At 40.6% G+C, this 25676-nt stretch overlaps 1 protein-coding gene across 1 annotated transcript in view; it reads right to left on the reverse strand.

Moving 5' to 3' along the window:
• Positions 1 to 25676, reverse strand: part of SDC2 (syndecan 2) — a 60477-nt gene continuing 34801 nt past the window's right edge. Inside the window, exons 2-5 of the mRNA XM_064706456.1 lie at positions 11110 to 11221; positions 3397 to 3530; positions 2492 to 2627; positions 1 to 1205 (exon numbers count right to left, since the gene is read on the reverse strand). Coding sequence (XP_064562526.1) covers positions 1042 to 1205; positions 2492 to 2627; positions 3397 to 3530; positions 11110 to 11221 — 546 coding nt within the window. The 3' untranslated portion in view covers positions 1 to 1041. The remainder of the gene's footprint in view (positions 1206 to 2491; positions 2628 to 3396; positions 3531 to 11109; positions 11222 to 25676) is intronic.

Consider the following 25676-nt stretch of genomic DNA (forward strand, 5'->3'; position numbering starts at 1 on the left):
TTCTCAGTATTAGGCCACATGATTTATTCAGTAGTGTTTATGTTCCCAAATTACAATTATGTCTATCCAAGTAAGACTACAAAAGTTACCATTAGAATTGTCTGTGCTTATAAAATACCAACATTTTCTTTTACTGTTATATACTCATTAACACCAGTCTGCAACGAGTCACATATAATCATAGGCACTTCAAAGGCTTTAAAGACGTTTACAACTTAAATGCATTTTTAAAGAACAAAAATTTAAACCTCTACTTGTACCTTCAAATTGCAAATAATTAACAAATACAGTGGCCATAGAAATCTGCAGCAACTTCTCAAAATACTGTTAGAGTCTTTGGGTTTGCTTAGGTTCGTCAGTAGCTTACTACAAATCTTCCTTACAGGAGATTTGTTTAGTAAGAATATGACTATACAGTTTGTAGTAATAATCCAATTTTACACATTAATTGCTGTTACAAATCTCACTGAAGCTACAGGTAAGCTGAGAAACAATGCAAAGTGTAAAATTGATATTCTGACACTTAAATTTATACAAAGTGGAGGTTGAAGTTTACATAGCTGAAAAATTACATTTACACTAAAAGTTACTGTTATCTGAATTATCTGAAGACAAATTGCACCATGACAACTACAAAAAGGCATTTTTTGGAAACAGATAAATTAATGAAATAAAAACTAACTTGTAAGATCAATCTGAGACATGCTGACCAAAATTAAACAACTTTCATTGAACCATAGGATAAAACAATAATTTTCATTATTTTATATTTATGCATAAAGTTTTAAAAATCATTCAGTGAACATCAATGGTTTTATAAAATAATGCTTTGCCACTGTTATTCACAGAACACTGCAAATGTTAAGTTTTAATTTTACATTTTTAAACGAATATGTGAAAAGTTTTAAATACAATGGGGTTTTATCATAAAGGTGCCATAACGGCTCTTTAATGAAAAAAAAAAAAACTTCATTATTCTATGCAAAAGCTTTATTTAAAAAAGTTCAGTGATCTCATAAATAGAGACACTAAATAGGAATTTTATGCATAAAACTCCTTAGTTGGTGCCTTTTGATAGGCAGCACAGGATGGTTTCCGTTCACCAAGGTCGTAACTGCCTTCATCCTTCTTTCTCATGCGATACACCAGCAGCAGGATAAGGAAGATTGCAAAAAGAAAACCAATAACTCCGCCAGCAATAACAGCTGTAATCAAAGAAACAGAGATTCACAATATGCCAGTAAAACAAGCTTAGCACCATACTTCTTTTTCATCTCACACAGTAAGTTTGCTATTATTTTCAAATTGCAGGAAAGGGCTCCCATTATGCAACTGTCTTCATTATTAGTATCCCGAAATATACTGTCAGAAAGCTTGTTTGCATTCATGAAGGCAATCATTTAAAATTACATTCCACTTACAAGTCAGAGATCCAACAACCCAGTTTTAAAAAAGCTATTAAAGTTTTTTCAAAACCTCAACTAAGATCACCACTAGTACTGCCAGAGCATAAAGCTGTCTTTCAAACTCCTTTTTCAGCAGTTAACATTTTCGACATTAAAAGATTTTGTTACCCTAGCTAAGAAACGGGCTTTTACTTTTCCCTGTCAGTTTTCACTCTGACTATATGCTGAAATAAACTTCCTATTGATCAATAATATGAGAGAACACTTCATGCATTTGTGGGTGTGTGAGAAGTATCAACTCCCAACCAGACTTCAAGAGGAAATCGACGTGCTTCCACTGATGTGGATTTAAGGTTATTTCACATTTTGATTCTCATAGGAAGATGTGGTTCAAAACTATGTGATTTTCATGGCTCCCAACTCCTTTTCCAAATACATGGGGGGAAAGTACACCTGTAAAGACTGTCCTTAGGCCAAAAAAAAATCTAACAGGTAATGAAAACATTAGTGGCCAGCTTGTGCCTCCCTGGGTTATGCATAGACTCTAAATAGAGTCTATATTAGACTATATATTATTATAGAGTCTATAAATGAAGTCTATAGAAATAGACTCTATTTATCTGAAGGGATTTCTGTGCCATAATGGATTGTGCCTATCCATCCCCTTCCATCCACCCATGCCTGCCATGAGCTCCTCCCAAGTAGCACTCATCTGCACCACGTCGACCAGACAGCAATGTGCTCTTGGGAGGTGAGAAATACATTTCTGCATTACAAGCATGAATCAAATTCCAACTCCTTTTCTGAGCTGTGAAAGCTCCAGATACTCAGCCAGCAGTGTTCAACTTGTGGGCATCATATCAATTTGCAACAAACTTCACTATTAGGTATTTCTCCAAGATGCCCAATTTATTCTCATCAAATCAACCAACGGCTACCCACTATGAATGTGCTTAGTACTAATGTGTTTAATGGTATGAATCTGCCAAGAAAACTCAAATGTTGAGCTTGCATTATTTGATACGGATCCTCTCTGTTTTCCATTTTATTTCTGGTGAGATAGACCTTGGCAAACTCTGCCTCACCTGCCAGAACTTCTGTTCTCTGGAAGAGGTTTTCTGAGTGCTTCTGAGTGAGCACGTCCGTGTCATCCCCTGGCTCATCGCTCTTTTTCTTGCCATCCACCTCCGGCCTTTCCTCTTTATCAATTTCTTCAGGTGACTGTGGCACAAAAAAGAAAACTGAGCATTGCTTACAGAGAGGGCAGAGCACAAGCTGGCACAGTCACTGCCTGCTGTGGGCAGTCACGTAGCTGTGGCTTCATGCACATACTGCACAATACCAACACATAGGAAGCTTTTAGAGCACAGAAAGCTGGTCTAGACATTGTAATTGGATCTATTTGTCGTCATCATGTCAGAATGAAAAACACTGCCCGTAAGTTTAAAACCTCCAAATGTACATTTAGCAAACAGCTCTTAATATTGCCTGTGTTTATCAGAATAACAGCCTCAGAAAGAAATAACAACTCTGAAATTAACAAATCAGATATGTTATATGCAGAACACCTTTGAGAGTAACTTAGACAGTATCATCTATGGTGGTAGAAGGAAATACTAAAATACTTAACGGAACCTGCAAAGTGTTCAAATACAGCCAAACCATACAGCATTCTCTTTTGAGAAGGAAGGTTCCACAAAGAATTTTTAAGTAACTCTTTGAGAAATATAAAAAAACATACAGCTCTGACTCAAAGGTATCACGATACATTATTGTGCATCTCTCTTTTCTTTCATGTGAAATCCAGATGTTGCCACACAGACTTCCTAGTAGGAATGAAAACAAACAGCTCTGTAGTCATTTAGCAGGCTGTAATAGTAAGTGAAGTTTAGGGGTGCTTTTTAATCCATATAAATAGAAGACTTAAAATCAAACCATCAAAAATGTACAGTGGAATCATTTTAAATGCTCTTGCTCTCCAGCCACGCACCTTTGTTTGTGCAGGCACCTTGGTCTGCATTTTCACTGTGGTGGTCTCAGCCCTGGATGCATCACTAGTTGTCGGTAACTTTGGAACTGTTCTGGATGTTGTTATCACTGCACTATCCTCATCTTCCTCAGCACCTGGAGACAAAATGTAACACTTCATTGACCTGTGAAATTCTTTCAGACCAATTACATTTTTTTGTTATGACACCACCAAGGTAGAGATGGTTGCACAGCCCACCCTAGGCAAGGGCCTAGATGACAATGCCTGCTAAGACAAAGATGTGTGTGCAAACAGTGCACCCAAACTGCCAGGGCGATACTTGCCCCAAGTGATCCCCTGAAAATGGGAGTGCATCAGCTGGTGTAAGTAGCAACCAGGAAATTACCATGACACTTTTCAAACAGAAGAACCCTTCCTGAAAATGGGTATGAAAAAAGCTTTAACACTTGCAATAGGGGCAGAAAGTACGGAGTGAAGGCAGCAGCCATCAGGCCTGTGTGACATGGGCAGACCCCAGTGCCAGGGGTTCTGATGAGGTCCCATGGCATCAGGGGCTCTGCTGGAGCTTGGCAGGGCCACCCCCCACCTGTGGTTACCCTCAGCAGCTACCTCCAGCTTCCCCAGAGCCACCATGGCACCCCCAGAAGCCACACCCTGGGGTGCAGAGTCTCCTCCTGGGCGTGGCAGGAGGTGTTGGTGGGCCCCAGCTCATATGGGGGTACCCAAGTCTCCAACAGCCAGGGGGTGTGGACAGAGGGTCCTGCACACTCAGACAAGGGGAGCTTCCACACCCATGGCCTGTGAGAGGGGTGGCTGTGAGCACGTGACACACACTGGATCAGTTACAGAAAGTGATTTAGAAATTTATAGTTGCTTGTTACCATTTGATAAATGGCACGTATTGTGGTTGTCTGTTGTACTGTTGATATTAAGCCTAAAAGTACAGTTCAGTGATTGCTAGTTAATTACATACCATAAATAAATCAATACATTTCTTTATCCTTACTTAAACCATATGAACTGAACAGTTTTTGCCTGTCACATACTGCTTCAACAGAATTTCTCTTCTACAGCACATCTGTTGAATTCAGTTTTATCTACAGGAGGATTACTACTACTTTATGTTTCAGTCACTAGGAATTCACATGGCTTTAAACTCCACATAATTCAGAAGCTCTTTTCTTTTGAACTGAGTAAGAGGACAAAAAACTCCCTAAAGATTACCTTAAATTTAATTTCCTCTACATTCAAAGCCGTGCTGGAGTATGAAGGCTCCTTTAGAATAAGGTAATGGACATGTCTAATAAATATCCTTTAGTGATGGTGAAAGGAAGAAGACACAGGAAAGAGACGAAATTATTAGCAAAGCCTGAAAGAGGAAAAAAGAATTGGCCCATTCTTGGACCACTCCTTAGGAATCTCAATGTGTTCTGCTCGTTACAAGCACCGGTTGCCCAAGTAACCCCTGGGTAATAAATCTAGCAAATGTGCATAAGAATAGTTCCTAACAAATAAAACGCTCCTACAACAGAATAGTATGACTCACTCATTCCAAACTGATTTTTTAATTTGTTTTTTTAAAGAAAGAAGACAGGCTGAAAATTTGAGCACAATAATGATGTTTTGAAGTCATGATCAAGAATTACACACATCTGGCATTTAAAGGAGAGATATTAACAAGACAACACCTAAAACAATCTCTGTATGGTAGAAAAGAAAATTTAGAATCATTTAAAAAAAGATACTGGCACAGAACAGTACTGGGAAAAAAGCTTTCAGAGATACCAAAATTACAACACAACTTCTAGAATGAAGACCTCACAACAAGAATCAAGTATTTTCCTGAAATGCAACTCTAAGATCAAAAAATCAACATCCTGCTTCAAAACAGAGGTGTGGAAAGGCATCCAACAGGAAAATTTTTCTGGCTCTGATTCAAGAGTTTTCTTTGAGAAATAATGGCTCCCTGGATAGCTCAACCTACTTTATCTTCTGAAGTTCCTCCATATTACACAAAGCTTTCACAGGCAAGGAAATTAAAATTGATTATCAGATTACAGATGTGATAAAACACATCTTCAGAGTACAGAAATGTATTTTCTTCTTTTTATGAAATGATAAGTCCTACTTAATCACAACTGCTCCTCCAAATCCTTAAATGCCACCTTTGCTTCAGGCAATTTTGTGTCTGCCAGACATAATGGAGAGCGATACAGCCTGAACCCCTTTGGCTAAGGAGGGTGCAGATCCATGTTCTCTCAACAATGGGCAACTAACTAATCTAATCCCTGGACTAGTCACTGGATTTGCACCACAGGTACCCAGCTCTTCTTCCATACAGCCTCAGTGGAATTCTGACAATCCCCAAAAAGTTGAAGCAACTATCATTTAGGCTTAATTTGGGTACCAGCTAAGACACATCCCCCATGGTTCCTGCTTTCTAGTTAGCTTTATCTAAACAGGTCTCTGCTTGGCATAGAATAGATCTAAACAAGGAAGACACTTCCCTTGCTGAACTGACAGTAGTATTTTTAGAATTACCTGTAAATAGGACTCAGAGACCAAAAAAAACCACTCACTAGTCCTCTCCAGAACATAGCAACAGCATTTCACACAGTATCATGTTCCCTAAAAAGCACAAAAAAGACCTTCACTAAATCCAAGTAAGACTGGAAAGAAAAAGCCTACAGTGTCATGAGTGTGACTTCCAAGTAGGTTGTCAAGAGGAATACTGTGAAATGGTTGGAGTATAAGAACTTACTTCTTCCTCTGGAAAATATCACTGTTACTAAAGCTGGTTTCTGGATTTGGTCCACACAGAGTTTGGTGCTGGCTATTCACTGCCTCGAGTCCCACTTATTGAGGCACCACAAAAACCCTGCAGTAATTAAACCCAAAACCATCTCTGTGGTAGAGCTGAAAGCTCTCCACCATCACACACCCTCTTTTATCCACTGTAACTTCTTCAGGATGTCCAACTGTGTCTTCATAGTGGCCAAAATAGCTCTAAACTGTGCTGTCGTATTGGAAATACCTAATCTAACCCTCAGTGACATGTCTATTAGCCACCCTTGGATGACAGGAATGTGAATACTTTTTAACACTCTTAGTACTTGAGGAAACTTGTCAGGAAATCAAGATTGTGCCACCTTCAATTACTGCACAGAAAGTAGACATTACTGTATAGATAGTAGTATTTTTTTGTAGAAAAAAGCCCACAGTAGTTAACACTCTGACTTGCAAAGCAGGCAGTGATTAACACCTCCTATCAAAAAAATCAAATCATTTCACCCTATCTTTTGGCATCCTCTTTGTCTGCTGCTGCACATCACACACTGGGAGTACCACCACCACAAGCAAATCTGTGATAAGGTGGGCACACACATAACCACCATCTCTTTCACACCTTCCATCTCTATCAGCAATGTGACACAAACCAAAATTACATATTTTCAGCTGACTTATCTCACCTCACCTGAACAGTCCCCAAAGCAACTCTTAATCAACATAATGTTAGGCACCCAGAGATGACACTGTGAACATAACTCTACACCCTGCTAGGGAACTGCAACTGAAATAAATTGAGACAGTGCAAGGATGTCACATCTCTGGCAGCTGTCACACAAGGAAGGAAAAAACAAGAAATCAACAAAACTTGGAGGATTAAAAGGAATAGTCTTAACTATACTGAAGTATAAGATTCTGTCCAGCACATCAAGAATACACTTTCACAGTATCACAGTAGATTTCTATGTCAGAAGACCTGGAGAGCCAGGCAGTCAATATCATGAAGCATGCTTAGGGCTGGTTTAGCAGGTGGACAGAAGAGGTTCTTGCTCCAAGACAATGTGACAGACACTGATGAGTGGGACTGAAGCAAATGGAAGGTGAATCCTTGCTGTGCTGCCTGCACCGCAACAGGGGGAGCAGGCAGGGGAAGCACTCCAGGAGAGGTGTGCCTGCTGGGCATGCTGCCATAGGGCACCCATTCTGGCACCCGGGAGAGCGCCCGTGCCCCACAGCTTCCCCAGCACCATGACCATGACACACGGTGCCCCAGCCAGCCCCAGCCACATCAGCCCTGTCCCCAGGCCCCACATCCTGCTCCCACAGGACTCCCAAACTGCCTGCTGGCCTTGGAGTGCGGCGTCAGCTTCCCTCCCGGTCAAGAGCCGAAGCAGATCTGCTCTTGGGTTTCTCAAAAAAGCTCCAACCCCACCACAACTTTTGTTCCAGAATATTCCCCAGTCACAATGTCAGAATACACACAGTTCATCCTGAGTCAATGTTCTCAACTCAAGCTGCTATTGACTGAGAAATGTTAGGTTGGGGAAGAGAAGAAGAGGAAGAAAAAGCTTGCTTGATTTTCTCATATATATTACCATGAGTAATTTTAGAGAAGACACAAGAACAAGACAGAAGGTTTTTCAAAGAACTTGCAGATAAATCTGACAGGTGGTACCTTTCCTTCACGTAATGGGTAGTCCTGCTGCTTAGCAGCTACTTTCATTTATCTCCAAGACCAAGGCTCTATTAAAATCTATTATGCCAGATGAAAAAGCAGTAATAGTTATAAAAGCATTTCAAGTTGTAGATAGGCTGGAAAACTTTCTACTTTTTATTATTATGTTACATAAAAGACCAATGCAAAAAATAGTGATGATAGGCTGAAGCATCTCCTCAGAAACAGAGACTAAAAAAAGGAAACAACAGACTAATTAAATCACTATGGATATTCTACTGTTGATACAGGAGAATCAGAAGGCAAGCATGGCTTCTCTGGAAACTGCTGACCCATGGATTCAGGTTCAACACTTGGGCAAAGGCACAACAGTAGCTGAATGTACCCAAAAAAAAAAAAAAAAGAAAAAAAGAACAGGCTATGGGAAGGGAAGGAAAAGAAAAATCAGAACACCATCCCCTTTGCTACTCCTTACAAAAAGCCCTCAGCCAATTTCTAGTTTGAAATGTGTCATGCCTACAGTGACATTTGTCCATGTTAATGCTGTTTGAAGACCTGCAAGGGCATTAATGGTGGTGCTGACAATTCCTGTTTATCTCCATAGGCCTGGTTGGCAGCTAACAATTTTCACAGCAAAGAAAGGAGTCAGCAATGTTGTCATCTTGGATCTGTTTTCTTGGACTATGCTTGCTACATAGCAAGAAAACCACCCTTGAGTGGGAAGGCTCTTCCCATAGCAACATTACATTACATCACTAAGTATCCAGTAAAAGAGAGACTGAACATAAAATGAGAAACATTGATCAATGGTACATCTACAGGATACTTTCTACAGAAAATAGAGAGCAGTAAGTATAGCTGGAGTAGGGTGCAAAGGATGCTACTTTGCTTCCCTGATCTAAAGACTTTTTGCTTGGTTCAAAAATATTAAATCTGAGTGTACTGTCACATGAGCTCTTTGCAGGGGCATCCAGCTTGTCTCAGTCTTTCCTGTTTTCTTGTAGGAAAGAAACAGAGCCTGCCAGAGACAGCAGCAGTACACTCCAACTTCCACCCATGGCTCAAAGCTGAGCAAAGGAAAAGAATGAAGAAAGACAAGGTGTTACGGCTGGTGAAGTCTAGAGGTAGTTTGTGTCTTTTTGGCTTCACTTTTACCACAGAATTGTTAGGCTTGGAAAGGATCTCGGGAGATCATCCAGTCCAACCCCTCTGCCAAGGCAAGGTGACCTATAGCAAACTACAAAGGAATGTGTCCACGTGGGATTTGAATGTCTCCAAGGAGGGATACTCTACAACCTCCCTAGGCAGCCTGTGCCAGTGCTCTGCTTCCCTCAGTGTCAAGAAGTTCTTCCTCCTGTTGAGGTGTCCTAGTTTATGGCCATTGCTCCTTGTCCTGTCACTGGGCACCACTGAAAAGAGTCTGGCATTGTCATCTTGGCATCTGCCTTTGAGGTATGAGGAGAGATCTCATCAACACCTATAGCTGACGTGATCCCTTCTCAGGCCCAGCTCCCCCATCTCTCCTCAAGATGCCCCAGACCCCTCATCATCTTTGTGCGCCTCTCCAGTAGCTCCTTGTCCTTCCTGTACTGAGGAGCCCAGAACTGCACAGGGCTCTCCAGATGTGGCCTCAATGGGGCTCAGCAGAGGGCAGGATCACCTCCCTCAACCTGCTGGCCACTGTTCCTGATGCACCCCAGGATACCATTGGCACTCCTGGCCACAGGGGCACTGCTGGCTCATGGTCAGCTTGTCACCCACCAAAACTCCTCCCTGGTCTTCTCCGCAGAGCTGAGTCAACCCCCAGCCTGTGCTGGTACTTGGAGTTATTATTGCTCCTCAGGCGCAGGATCCTACACTTCCTTTGTTGAATCCTGGATTAGTAAGATCTGAAGCCAGTCCTTGTGTAGTCTTTTTCACTTCAAAAGCAGGTCTGAATTTTGAATCTTCCATATTAGAAACTGCCAGACACCACAGAGGGATGGAAAAAAAACTACACTAGACCATTCCTCATACAACTATTTATTGTCAACCTATTTCCTTTTCTGAAGCTTACAAAGTCACCAGCATCTGAAGACACTACAGAATGGGATGCTGACTGAAAGCACATTTTTCTGGAGATCAGAATAGCCTTCAGACAGTCCTGGGGACTGAATGAAATCACTGATTCACTAATATACTCTTTTCAAATAAAATATTGAATTTCTCCTCAAACAGGTCTACATCAAGGAGGTCCAGTTAAGCCTCTGATCACCCTGGGATGTCAAGTTACCCCAACAGCAGACTCCCAAAACACAGGGTATCATCCAGGTATGGATGATGGGCCTGGATTTTCCTGGCAACACAATCAGATGTCTGCAGAAAAAAACCCGAAAAATCCATCTGAAAAATCTCATGTGTGCCTTACAGTAACACAGACAAGGCACCAGAAGAAGGGTTCATGCTTTGAAAGTACACAAATTATACGTAAGCATCAAGACATAGTTAAAAAAAAGTAGAATAACAAATACACTGGGAAAATAAATGGGATTTCCACAACAGCTCAGCAAATATAACAATAAGGAAATGTCTTTTCCAGAACTACCGCAAAATCCTGCATTTAGGCTTTAACATTTGGAGTCTCCAAGCAAGTCTAGAAGACACTCCTCAAAGAGACTTTTAAAGAGAAATTATTAAGGAGGTTTCACTGACACTTTTTTTGAAAATTTTGAGCTAGCTACATGTCTCTAATGAGTGTTTAAGTCTGAGAACTCAGGATGTTGTATTTAAGAATTTCTTTATTCATTATATGGATGTAATTTCCTCAGAGAAAACTCACAGTTTTGGCAGTATCTAGATTTCTAAATGTAAAAGAAAACAAGAAAAGGAATGGACACCATGTTTACGTGAACCTGACTGCATATAAGTGAAAACAAGAACGCTGCTGCTATGTTTTCCTACAGAGTGCTAAATTAGTACTATGTCATGGGAGAACTAAGCCTTCTCTAATCCTTATTTCTAAACTCCAGGGAGATCTACACAGAAATCAGAGGGAATGGAGAGAGCCAGCAGAGAGAAAATAACACGGTGAAATGATGCAACTCAGGAGTAAGAGGAAAAAGCAGAAAGTTAATACTTAAAACTCAGCCCACAGGGGTGCCCAGTGCTCTGTAAATAGCAAAGCACTCACAATATTCACTGTAAGTATTTCCCTCAAGTAATTGCATTACTTTTTACACTTTTAAAAATCAATTTGTGACATGTTGTCTCACCTGAACCTGACCCAGAAGAATAATCATCATCATCAATTGGATAGACGCCTGATGCTTCTTCAACAGAGCTGTTGTCAAGGTATAAATCTTTATCAGAGGTCAAATCTGCTCTCTGGAAAACAGATAAGAGGGAATGGTTAAAAAGATACCAGTTCTCCAGCGCAGCAGTCTCTTCATCTTCAGCTCTATTTTCTAAGTTGATGGTGGCACACTGAAGTTTGTACTTTCAGTTTATGCCACGCATTCATCTAAGTTGTTAAAGAAATTTGTAAAAATTACAGCAGTGCAAAAAAAAAAAACCAAGGCTGCACAATGAAAGCCACACTTCATCTCATTAAATGCATGAATGAATAAATAGGATTTGCAAATATACTCTGCAGAGCTTCTGTAACAAGAAGCAAATCCCAGGACTGAAGCCTTCTTTCAGGATTTCAAATATACAAATCTATAGGCTGTCACATGAAGTCTGTTCATTTGATCTCAGATGAGAAGGAACAAAAGCATGTATGAAAAACTATCTCAGAGTTTAATCAAGACAAACCTCACTAAACTCTCTAGTAGTAGTTAGAATGAATGACTACAAATGTTTCTAAGACAGTGCTATTGATTAAGGATTATGACATTTCCAGCCAGATCAAACAGCATCATGCTCCAATTCCTAAATGAACATATCTCTCCTAAAATTTAACTGCATCTTCAACAGGCTAAAAATCAGGTTTCTTGTGACTATCACCACATTTCTACATCTGCAGATATTTCCCCACTAAAGACAGATTCTTTTTAAATGAGCTCAAAATAGAGCAAGATATAAGCCACCTTTTAAATTGACAATTCAGGCTTAGAAAGACGAAGAATTGTCTGCCTCCACCTCAGCCTGTGCTTTCTTAACAGAGAATAAACTTTCTTGGGAGACCCAGGTATCCTGGATGACTGAGAATGTACCTGCCGCTATTAGTCCTACTACTTTAACCAGCACTTCTGTCAACGCCTGTTTGTCATGAATTTTGAAGAAAATATGACAATTATAAATGAAATTTCAAGTAAAAAAAACCCCAAATAACAAAATGCTATACCAAAATTCATATATTCAGTATCTCATATAAGCACTCAATTCTGCTGCTCTGAGTCCCAAAGTTTTCCAATTTACTTATGACTGTATGGCATTGACTGCCCTTTTTACTCCACCCACATTCACTGTAACTTTCCTGAAGGAGTATCAAACTGTGAATGGGGTAACTCCTGTATGCAAAGACTCATATCTGACTTTACAAGGTAACTTCTTCCTCAGAGGTCCTCCCCAGAGGTCTAAAATTATTGTTAAAGACATCTGTGATTTCTTTTTACGATTTTTTTCTGGCAACAGATTCCTGTTTCAAGCTTCTTCATGGCAGAACACTGCTCTTCAGTTTGATCTACAATAAAAAAATTAAACTTTATGAAAAGCAGAAAGGCCATGCTGATTATTAATGTATTTCAGAGTAAAAGATCTTTGCATGGGGGAGGGATACTTAACACTTTTCTGAACAGCTCTGAACTAAAACAGTGTTACCCCTGTAGATCTCCTCTACAGAGGAAAGGAAAACCCACTTGATTCTTGGTCAAAGTCTACTCCTCCTAGGCCATCTTAGGCAGGGGATATATAGGAGGGGGAAACAGTGCCCTGTTATTAAGACAAGCTTACAAAAACCTGCTCTGATTTTGCTGCTGTTAGTTCACATGGTCTGCCTGGAACTGGCTGCACTCCAAAGCAGAAATTCAAGATGATGTCTGGTCACTGTCAAACAATTTAATTCCTTTAAAAGATGTCTCCAAGGGAAGTCATGAAGTACCTTAGTAGGTGTATAGGTGGTATTGTAATTAAGACACAGCTGAGGCTGTTTCCGTATAGGAAAACAACTCCCTGTCACAGGACAAATATCCTGCTCTTGATCCAGCTGCCACAATGGACCAAGCCACTTCACCCTATTTTGGTTTCAGACACAATCATGGTACAAAACAGATCACTCCTCAATATCAGGCAGGAAAAAACAAAACTGTTTTAAAAGGACATACAGGTGGTTGGTTGTGAGTATAGAAAAGGCATACAACATTCAAAAAGTATCAGAGGCAGTGAATGTTACCCAATGCTAAGTTGGGAAAAAAAATATAATATCTACATGCAGGAATTTCCCAGCAATGGAAGTTGCTCTTGGTAAGAGGTGAGAAACAGCCTGAGTTTACAAAAGTAAGGTAGTCTTCATGAGAACAGAAGCATCACACAGCCATGCCCAGAATTTTTAGTGTTCAGTAGAAATATGAACTTATCAATACATTTATTCCCTAGACCATTTCCAACTTCTCTCTGTACCAGAAGCAAACTGTATCAAGAGGATTCAAAATATAAACACCAACTTCTCCTTCCCCACTCAAAACAACCAACCTGCTTTCTTGCTCTTTCCAGCCTCAGAGAACCCAGAAAAAACAGAAATGACTCGTGACAGCTCTAACAACTCAGTTTCTGTAAGACAGATGAGCAGCTAACCCACCCCAGCCCAAGCTGCAAGTGCCTGGTCAGCCAGGCTCCCCATCATCATATTCACTCCCTTTCTTTCAATGAATTATGTCTCTTTGGCTGCCAAGAGCTTTCATTTCTCACTATGCTGAGATGTTCTCAGGATTTAAACCAGCTGAACACAGAGGAACAGAAATGGAAGAGAACTCTGGGCAGCTTTCAGCAGGAATTTGAGTATCTGTTGTATTTTATTCTGAGGATACAAAGAATGCAATGTGAAACATTATTTAATATCTAGTACTGTGGATGGCACAACTCCGTCAGAATGAGCAGACTATTGCCCACAGTCTTATAGAACCAGCACAATATTTACTACAGGGAGAAATACATGGTACAGTGAATTGCAAGTGCATTCAGATCAGCCATCTAGCTCCACTTGAGGAAGATGCTTTGCAGCCTCTCTGACCAGAGCCCCTTGCCTCAGTTCAGCCTGTTTCAGCACAAATTATTCTTGTCTGGTGGAACTCAGGCAGGATGCAAGCATACTCTCAAATCAAAGGCAAAGGAGGCATATTCTAGCTTAAAAATCCACAAGCATCTGCACAGATAAATGCATCTGCTGCACTGTCTTTGCAAGCTGGCTAATAGACTCAGGGTAGACGCACCCCCTCTACACCCACAGCTTGCACCGTTTATCCCAGTTGCTCAGAAACACACAGATGCCTTAGGCCACTTGGAATGAAAACTGCTTAAGGCTCAGAATAAAAAGAAAAGCCCAACAGTTAACAAAAAACCCCACAGCCATTAAAAGAATTCAGTGAAGATTAAGCACAGAAAAATGAGAGAAAAATAGTGAAAATAAAAGAATACCTTATGGTGTTTAAGTCAGTACCAAGCACTGAAGCCATGTTTTACAATTCACCGGTAAAATATGTTAAAATAAACTTTATTTAGTATTTGCTCTAGAAATGTTTTCTCACTTGTCAGCTGGGAATCCATGGGGGTCCATGGATTACTTCCAGGATGTTCACAAAAGACAAGTTGGAAAAACAAATCTGTTGTCAGTAAGCTTGGACACAGAAAGGTCTGTACTAGCATTTCAATATATTTGGGAGGAAAATTTTTAAAAGTTAGCAAATTCTCATTCCATAAAACTATTTTCAGGTATTATGAAGACCAAATATTTCAGTGACTATTTCCTGTGGCTAACAATTGAAATGAGAGCACTCGTGTCACTTTTATGTAACAGCCTTATTTTCAGACCTATTAAAATGGCAGAACACCAGGCAAGGATGTCTCTGCTATCAGCCCTTTAATCTGGCCCTGAAGCCACAAAACTGCTTGTTACCTTTTGACAGACATTGCATTCTCGTCTATCATTGTTATCCCACTTACATTTTTATTCCAAGAATATAATGCTGCAAAATCCTGTGACCTAAATACTTCACATGCTACATGCCAATGATCACGGATTCCTGCCTGGTTATTGGCTACATTGGCATAAATCTAAATCTCATGGAAATACCATAGATTAGCACCCATTTGGTACTAGATAAAATATATTTCCATACCAATAATATATTGAATTTGAAATCTCAATGTCTTTAAGTTACTTTATTTTACATTTACAGTAAATTTTGTTTCAATAAACTGGGATCATGCAGGATATATTTAAAAAAAACCACCAAACCCCAAACTCCTCATTTTGACACTGAGAGAGGGAACAAAGTAAAAACCCCTTTTTCCTGTCTCATAATCTCATAAAAGCTATAAATCATTCATCAAAATTACAATGACAAAAAATTTAAAACCATTATCAGACAACAGGAGGTTTGGGAATGGATAGCATATTTTGTTTGAAAAAATACGAAGTGCCTTGTTGTCATAGCCATTCCCTTTTGCAGTGCTGCTGTTACTGTCAGTCCTCCCATTCCATGGGGGTGTTTAGGAGTAAGACATTTTTAAAGACTTTTATGCCATATGGATGAAGCCAAGAAAGCTGGTGTGAGCAGCACTGAAGGAGTAATGTCTACCATGGCTGTCATGGCTGTTCAAACTCAGACACTGGAGCAACGAGTAGATGACATGTGGAAGGAAACACTTTATTATTTACAACTCAAATTTTTGTTCTCTGTCTTTGGGTATATGCATGGGACAGAGAATTTGAAGTTTGCAGCTGTGTTACTAACGATACTTTACCCCCCCTTTTCCTCAGATGGAATTCTTTTAGATATAACCCGTTTAGTACACAGAGAACCAGAGACTAATATTTTAAAAGTGGTGTTGTATTACAAATTTCTAAGCCAGAAAACTTGCAAGCATTACAGCTGTTGATTAGGCAGAGTTCTTCCATGTAAGAAAAAGAAAGAAAACAGATTTTCTCTTGTACTAACACACAGTGCAGTTTCATATATGCCTGTATAAAAGCATGCTCAGCTGGTGAGTCTGAGTTCCCTAAAGTGCTGTACACTACATGTTTGGAAAGCTAACCATATGAATGCATTCATCTAAAGCCTGAGAGTCATTGCAGAGGATCCCACTGAAGGCTGGAGAAAAGGCAGTCGTGTGAAGAAGCTCTATTTCCCTCCAGGCTTCCTGCAAAAGGAACTATCATCTGCCATGCAACAGGATTTAGTCCTAACAGACCTCAGCACTGCTGACCTTGCAGCTAGCAGGTGTATTCCTATCACTGTCTGCCAATTCTTTGCTTTCCTTCATCACACTAGGAAAGGTGAAACTGTCCCATCAAGAGTTTGTTAACCTTGTCCAGGAATGAGAGGCATGATTTAAAAAAAGTACAAACCTTCAAAATCAGATTTCCACCTCAAAACATCATGTTTTCTTGGAGAAGCATGCCAACCAGATCAGCATCCACTTTCCACTTCTCATTGTATTACTGGTTCTCAGAGATGAGCCTCTCCTGACTCCCTCAGTCTGCACTTTCCTATGCTGCCCACATGTATCCAGCTACAAACATGTAATTTTGATGAAGGATTTTATGTTACAAGGTACGTTTACCACTAATCGTTTTCGTACAGATGTCTGCCTTTTCTTTCACTGATATGTCCTATGGTTGGCCACAGGAGAAAAGGAGAGAAGTAAACCCCATTTCCTTCCAAGGTGACACTGACCACTTTTAAGGACTCACAGGACAAAATCTTCCCAGCAAACCCCACCTGAGGTGCACTGTGACAACCACAGTGGAGCCTTCAGTGGAAGTGCTGGTGGGATGTATGGTTGTGGGATTTTCTGGGAAGATACTAATAATTGGTGACATCCTATAAGCACAACACTCTAAGGATTCCCAACTTTCTTCCTTGGAGGAACCATCCTGATTGCACAATGCTGGTATTAGTGGAACAGGTACTGGCTGCAGGAGACCTGCCCTGTACCAGTCTGGGTCATTGTGATCACAGCCAAAATACTATTTCCATAACGACAGGCCACAGACTGAATTTTCCAAGTTTGAGAGCAAGGGTTTTATACAAAAGACAATTATCTGTATTGTTAATTTCCTCAAAATCATTCTGACAGTTACCATCTCCCAATTTTACCTCAAAATGGCTTTAAATCCTTGACAATCCTTGTGCCTATCTGCATGCCCACTGTGAAACCTTGCAATGGCAACTGCCTGGATTTGCAAAAGCCAGCCCCTCCTTCACTGCTGCCTTTGGCCAGTTAAATAACAAGCCTTGACTGCCCTGACTCATTCTGGAGAGCTCATTTCCACAGGTATTTTTATAATCTTAGAGGACATTTGTTGTCCTTCCTCAGGTAAGAGTGGAAGAGCAAACTGGCTTTGCATGGGTGTCCCTACCAGGGCAGTGTTTGCCCCTGGCGATGGTGTTGGTGCCCACAGTGGCACTGTCATCCCGCATGGTGCACAGCAGAGCCACTGCTATGGCTGGAGCACCTGCCAGAAAGATTATTCACACTCCTTGTACCTCAGGTATAACTTCCTGATCCTGCACAAAACTATAGCCTTAGGCCTCCAATCTCATGACAGATAACGAAAGGGTTTGACCGTTCGTGGCTGCTGAGGAAAGGCAGAAAGCCCAAAATAAACACAAGTACTGCAAACTGCTTCTACTACTGCTAGTGCTCAACAATATAGAAGTCTACCAGAAGAGCTGATTTACACAGATTGCCTCATGTCAGAGCCAAGAGTCTAAATATGCTGGCTTTTAGGATGCACACAATCTGTTACACCAGACTAATTACCAAAACAGAGGAGTGTTTGACAGGGATGGCATTAATAAAACAAGTCTTGCTGGTGTCAGGAATTTCAGCAGTCTATGACATGGCTCACAGTGAAAAAAACCACACCACATCCAGGGAGAAACCAACAGGCCACCAGCACGTCAGCTACTGTTCACTTACGGTCATGCACCTAAGAAATTACAGTGCTGCAGTTGATAGGTTTGAGTTCACACTCTTCAGGAAGCCACAGAAACTCATGTGCCTGTTTTCTAACAGTCATCTGTGCCTTTAGAAATATTCCCTACTGTGCAATTACATGCCGTATGGCACACTGTGTGGTAACAGAACTTAAAATGGCAACAGGAAATCTTGTTTAACCTTAAATGTTTTTCCTCCCATTATACAGACTCACCGATCTGTGCAGTGGGTCTTTGGCCTGCTTACAGATTTGGAGCTGAAGCCTGTTCTATCCTTAGGAGAAAGATAAATATTCTCTGAGGTTCTGGACTGTTTGTGATGAATACCAAAGGGAAAAGCCTCTCTTTCCATTTATTTTCACAGCATCTGATTTCCAGCTGTGTATCATTTATCTACTAGATGCACAACAAGACCAAACTTTAGTCCTTACCCAGAAATTGTCTTGCCTACGGTGAGACAGAGGCTACTGTATGAAGATGCAGGAGGGAGATGAGCAAGAGCTTTCTGTCCTTACTGGAGTACCAACAGCATGATCTGTGATGAAGGACACATCCAACTTTCTCCATGGTCTACACATCAGTTGCCCTACAGCCTGCCTAGGCTGTAAATTAGGCTCAAGCTCATGAGGAGTGTTAAAGGACTCCTAGCTGAAGGAGACCATAGTTACACCACTCCAAAGATACATTCATCATCTACCCTGAGAAAGCTACCTGTATCTTCATTTAGTTACAATAACTTTCTGCAAAAATCAGCCTTCACCTCTGTGGATCTTTGCCACCACTACAGTACACTGAAGAGCAGTTCTGCACAGGTTGCAGGTTAGGACCAACAGACCTTCCTAATTCTATGACCACATAAAACTTACTCCAACTTCAAAATGGTTACTTAAAAATTATGGAGGGGCCCACCAAATCTGATGTCAACTGTGTCAAACAGTACTGCTGAGCTGTTTATGTGAACCCCCAGCTTGATGTTCTCTAACTTCACACCACAGGGTCTTTTCTTGTATGTGAAACCCAGAAATGAACACTGCAGTTGTCTCCTTCATCTTGAAAACCTCAAGACTGCTTAACAGTCAGTTACAGTATCTATGAATTCTGTTTCCCATGTATCAGAGTTTCTCGGGGTATCCCCACATTACAAGATTCAAAGCCCTTCCAAGCTTTCATGCCAAGCCATCAATTGGTGCAAAGAACAGTTTATTATTCAACTCTGCCTCTGACGTAGGCACAGGGAATACAACAGGGAAACTATTTTAAAGGGGCTGCAGCTGGATCAGCTTCCAAAGAGCTACTCTAGACTGAAATATTAAAGGGCAATATACAGGCAAAACAGCATCAGAAGCCAGCAATGTGCATCACAGATTGATTAATCTCAATTAGCACAGCAATTTCCTGCACATTTTCCAAGAAGCATCCATTGGTTTCCCTAAAAATAGGATCAAAATCACCATGCAAATTGTTGTCACAGCTCAAAATGCTAATCAGTTTTTTAAGGACACGTCAGCCCATGTGCAGACAGGTTAAATTTAAGGCACAGCTAAGACTGAGAAGCTAAATGCACTCCTTTGACTATGGTGAATGCAGAGGTCAGCCTGTCTTTGAATCACCAGTCACAAGTCTGACAGTAACAGCAGAAGCAGGTAGCTTTTGGTGTGGAGGTCATAACTGCAAGTACCTGCCCCAGTCAGTGCTTTTAAGTCTAATGCATACTGGCTCTTCCACACACACCTCCTCTCTCCTTTCATGCTTTACTGATCCTTTTTGCTAATCAATCAGAAGAACTAACACTTACATTTTCCTCCCTCCTCTTGAGAGTGTGGATGAATGATTAAAGCTGCCAGGGTAACCTCTTTGGCATGCATGCCAATAACTCCCCACCTAATAGCCTTTCCTCTGCCTCACTGCCCTGGCCCACTGGTGATTACTGCAATCCCTTCAAGTGGTCAAATTGCAGGGCAGACCCCATGGAAACCTATTTGGAGTTGTTCTAGTTCATACCAAAGAATAATGTTTTTAATACAGATTGTTCTTTTTAAAGCTCTACAAAAGCAGCTGTAATCAATTGTAGTGGAGCACTGCAAACCTCCACCAAGTTTCAGAAGCCCCATATCGATTCCTTTCCAGTCCACAGATTTCAGCAAAATAACCCCACATGAGGAACTGAGAGTCAACATGTAATCACTTAAATTAAGATCTCTTTGGCATTGGTAGCAGGAATTGGCAATAAACTGTCTCACTCAGTTACATTCCTTCTGCATAAATAGGACAGCTACATATAAAACAACTATATTATTATGGTTTAATTAATCAGCAATTAAATACTGCTAGCACATGTTATGCACAGCAACTGAAATTTGTCTGAGATGAGGAAGAATCAGACTTCACAGTTCAAGGAGTGAGCATTTCCAGTTCTGTAATGCATAATCTGTTATTCAAGAGGGCCTTACAAGTTCTGTGACTACCTCAGTGGACACTCCTGTTTGTCACCTGCAGCCACCAGCACTTCTGGTGACATCCCACCAAAGCTGCCCACAAGCAGAAAAATTACTACTGGTAGATCTACAATCTGCTTGATCTTTCTAAAATTGTGTGCAGTTGTAGCAATTAGCTGCAGGAACTTCCCTCCCTCCCACAACCTATTTCAGAAGGTTAACTCCACTAAATTAAGAGAAATCCTGGATTCTCTAGAACAGAGAGGAATGCTGGTGGTAGCACATTTATATCCCAGGCTCACCAGATTCTTAGTTAAGGTAACTAGAGCTCAAATAAGCTCTAAGTATGCTTACATGGAACACCTTTGTACCAGGTCTCTCCGTTTCACTGCAACAGAATATGTAGACTGGGCACTCAACACAAGAACAATTAATCACTCTTTAAACAAATATACAAAAACCACCCAAATCATCATCTTGATATAACTTCAGGTGCTAGTAGAGAAGATAATCTGCTCAAAATGGTACTGTATAATGATGCAAAATGCAAACTGAACTGCAGATCAATGTAAATTTTGCATTAGCTAGAACATGCTGGATATGCTGACTTCTTTCTCCAGTCCAGGAAAACAATCACTTTATTTATTCAGATAACTACTTCCAGCTTGTTTGGTGGTGTCTGGAAGCACAGAGGTAGAGGATTAGCTTGTCCTAGGTCAAAAGCACTAGTAAATTCAAAACTTGGTTAAATTAGGCTACAGTCTCTGCTGCCAGATGGATAAATGGTATCACTGCTACTCCTCCCACTGGTATAGGCTTCTCAGACACCAAGAGCAAACACAGACAGAGTTGAGGCACCAGGTACATCCGTGTGAGATACCTCTTTGTATTCCAGATCCCCGAACAGAAAGACAACAAAGATGATTTTATTGCTATTTCCTGGTGTCAACTCATCTCGCTGGTTTCCAAGATTAAATTGTTGGATTCAGCACTCTGATCCCATCTTACTTAACTGAATTTTTGCTACAAAGGCTTGGTTTTCATATCCTCTTTGATGCCTACAAAGATAAGGAATGAGTTTCCTTCACACAGGATAAAACATCATTCTAATAACTTCCACTATAAAGCAGTTGAGTGAAATCAGAGATGGGGTGGCTTGTACAAGCTGTGTGGCTTCAGAAGCAGTCTTCTGTCTGGTATGGTGCCCTTCAGGCACGATTCCCCTCCTTCCACCAGCAGGGAGAAGGAACTGGTGCAGCACTGACACAAGTCCACCTGGCTCCCCAGCCAAAGGCAGCAGACAGGTTGTGCTGGGGGGGACACAGCATCCTGCCAGCAGTTCCAGACAAATCCCCAGCCAGCTGGGGCTGAGGCAAGAAGGAAGGATTGTCTCTCCTACCCTCCCTCTGCCTTTGACTTCCCAGCCAGCTCCCTGGGGCTTGCAGTGCACCATCAGACTGGACAAGGGAACCATGGGGACAATTTCTTCTGAAGACATACACAGCCCCGAGCTGTGTTCAGAAACTACATGGATATACTGAGCAGAACCACTAAAAGAGAATTTCAACTGTATAGTTAGGAATGTCTCCCCACACGGCTGCCCATACCACCTGCACAGCAAGACAAAGCAAGGCAGAGCCAAGGTGGGGCAGTGTGCTGGGAGCCTCCACACTGCACTTCCACACTGCAACAATTGACAAGCATTCTTATTCCTGAGAGGAACCAGCAAACGTGTGGTCTTAAAAACCCCCATGAATGTATAAGGACATGGAGAGCATCAGGCTGAAACTGCACTGTAGAAGGTACACTAAAATAAAAGGGCTACTCCACAAGCAGTGGAAGGGCTGACACCAGATTCCCAACAGGTTCCTCTTTCCTCTTTTTTTCCCTTGTGCTACTGCCTCCCTATGAATTGTGCACATGGCAGAACACGGACTAAAAAAATCTGAAGATACAGGAATTTCTCAAAACTAAAGATTCAACTGGAATTACATAAGGCACCATTTCAAACAGCATACAATTGTTTTGGTTTAAAGCATGGTTAAGAAAGATGATGATTTAATTGAAGTTTTATTAACAATCTCTCAGAGTTCTCATAAGCAACTATTTTTAACAGAACTGAAATAAGCTTCATATTGATTACCTTCAGCCGATGTTTTAAAAACAATGCTGTATAAAATGAGCACCAAAAGAATTGATACATTTGTAATGAAGGTAAGGATAAATTACACTGTCTTTGACAAATCTACTTCCCTTGATTCAATGGAAAGCAAGCCAAGTAAATTGTTTGACAGGATTTTAAACCGTCATAGATCTGACTGAGTAAAATACAAGAGTATTTTATTATCTGAAAAGTAAAATACAGCAAAGACTCTTTAATGGTATTAAGTATCTTCCAACAAAGAAGAATTCTATCTATCTTTCTTTCTAGCATTCATACTTTAAATCAGAGTTCTGCTGAAGGGAACAAAGATTTCTGTATTTCTATAGCCCAATCTCAAATCTTCATATATCTGTCCCAGCACCATCAATACAAGGTTAGCACCACTCTACAATCTTTACTGCCTTATCAACAGTCTACAGCTTTTAAAAATCTATATGCCTACAAAACCTCTGGGAGCTGTTACACATTGAGGATTTCACAGCATTATTGACCTGGGCAGCCTCTTTATCCTCAGTAAGTTATTTTAAGCAACTTTCTGCCAGCAAGCAAGTCTCTTTGTTAGGCTTTGTCTGTACGATTGCTAAAGCACTGCTCACAATACAGCACAAAACAGGGAGCGACTAAGCAGAAACCAGAATGAGGTCTGTCAAATTCTCTTTTTATTTCTTTTTTCCCTCCACTTTCCTGTTATGCTTCTAATACCCTACAGATCACTGCCCTGCTGCCAGGAATTCTTTCCTGCACCTGAGCCACATCCTAAAGGGGGCAATGTGAATGCACGACAGGCAAGACAGACTGAATCCATGTGGTTTTGGGACCGTACTCTCTGACTTGCACACTTTCTTTTGCCTTGTTTGTATATATATATATATATATATATACATATATATATATATATATACACAGTGGAGAAACAGAGCCTGGCAAGTGTATTTACCTCTCGAGTAAGAAAATACATCAGCTGGCTGGGGGCGTGAGGAAGAAGAGAGGTAAATTTGTCATACTTGCAACTCAAACCCTGAACACTCTGCTCAATTCTTAAATCTCTTATCAGATAAAGGTCTCCAGCCTGAGGATCAGATTTCTTTGGCATGGTAGGAAAAGCAAATCTCAACCTGATACATATCAGCATACATCAAAAAGCAATCTCATGGTCCTCTGCAGGCTCGTGCCTGGAGGTATCCACAGAGAAGGCCAGTGCTAGCACAGCACTCTTCCTTGGATGTAACTTACGAACAGCCACAGCTGAGCAGTCACATCCATGCTGTTTCTACTTTTCTACCGACAAAAATATTTACTTGGGGATCCTGTTTGAGGGAGCAGCTCTTGCTTGTACTTCTACTCTGAAGCTCTGTATCTTGAAAGCTTGTGTGCCCAGTGACCCATACTATCCCTTGGTGTCATCAGAACTACTAGGACCTAGGTTGTTTTAATCTAAGGGCACATCATAAAATCTACTAAACTGACAGCCCACACCGGCACAGAGAAGATTTATATTTGATACCAATTTCTGTATCACACTTGATGATAGACTCCCAGCTGAGGACCAAGACACACTATGGAAGCTGCCCAGGGAGAAGGGTAAAAGAAAGAGATTTAAACTTTAATCCACAAAGTCTTTGCTGGTGGTTTTTTGTTTCTGGGTATTAAATCAACTTTCCAATTTCCTTGTTAAACCTGTACCTTGTGGAGAGAATGGAAAGAATGGATGTTTTATAAGTTATAAATTCTATAATGCTTTCAAGTCCCATAAAAACAGCTTTTAACCAATGTCCTATGGAAGTAACTAATTCAGCACTAACATCTTTCTGCTATTTAACATGGTTAAAGGTTGGCAAAAATAGCAGACAAAATGAGTAAGTAACCTGTCAATCCTGTGTTATTCTAGATAAAGTGCAGATGTATTCCAATTATCTGCACCTTATTTCCAACAGTTCTGCTTCAAAAATACAGCACATAATCTGCTCCATATAGCTGTCAATCAAATGGACAAATTCCCTTCAGTTTTCATTGCAGGTATGTCTAAAGCAATTGCACTTTGCAAGGATATCCCAAGATTAATAACAAAACTTTAATTCAAATCACGCATTTTTCTCTGCGAGCAATAAAAAAGGTAGCTACACTGATGGCATTAGAAAGCTTCTTAGCTCCTGTTTCTGTTTGCTTCAGGAAAAGGGTCACTCAGCACTTAGAAATGGAACACAGAAAAAGGGTTTCATCAGTCTAAGTGTTATAGATGTCAGCTGCTTAACAGACCTGACCTTGCACAAACCTGCTCACCTCCCTGGATTCTATGAGCTTAAAAAAAAATCCAAGGACAAAGAGGGAAGGTGTAAAAACTCTGCTTAGGGAGACCATACAGCAAGACATTCAGACCGCTCCAAGACAATGCAGAATAGTTTAGCAACATTACTAGCACAAACTTGCAGGTGTACATCTAAGAATACAGAGGTCAAGAACTGCATTCCAAATGACAGCAATGCAACACAAAGCAACCTTTAAACAGAAGCATCTATACAGCTAGAAGTATGGAATGCTCATGTAATGTTATTTTAGTAGAAAACATACAGAAATGATCAAGAATAAACCTCTCCTCAAAGGGCAGGGCAAGAAGTGTGTAAATCGGGTTTGCTCATAAACATACATGAGCAAATTAGATTAAGAAGTTATCGATAAATACAATTCTCCAAACAACACAAATGGAAGCAGCTTTTTATGGCAAGTCGAGGAAGAAGAACATAAGGAGGCAATTGCAACATGTTACATCGTGGAAGGCAGCATTTGATTATTTGCTTTGACAAGACAAAGGATCAGAAAAACACTTCCCTATGTCTTTCTCAGGGACAACAACTGAAGGAGGGCAGATGATGACTGCAGCATTTGAGAACTGAGAAGGTGGAGATCATTTCTGCTGAAAATTAAAGTCATGTCACTTCATTCTACTTCATAATGACATCATAAACAAGGACCGCTAGGCAGAGGAACAGAATACCTACTGTCATTTGATAAAGGAGAGTTATCAACCCATTTCATTTAAGAAACACGAGTCTGTACTGGACACATCCCACATAAAGTAATGA

The sequence above is a fragment of the Zonotrichia leucophrys genome, chromosome 2 (genome assembly GCF_028769735.1).
Source record: "Zonotrichia leucophrys gambelii isolate GWCS_2022_RI chromosome 2, RI_Zleu_2.0, whole genome shotgun sequence".
In the NCBI taxonomy this organism is placed as follows: domain Eukaryota; kingdom Metazoa; phylum Chordata; class Aves; order Passeriformes; family Passerellidae; genus Zonotrichia; species Zonotrichia leucophrys.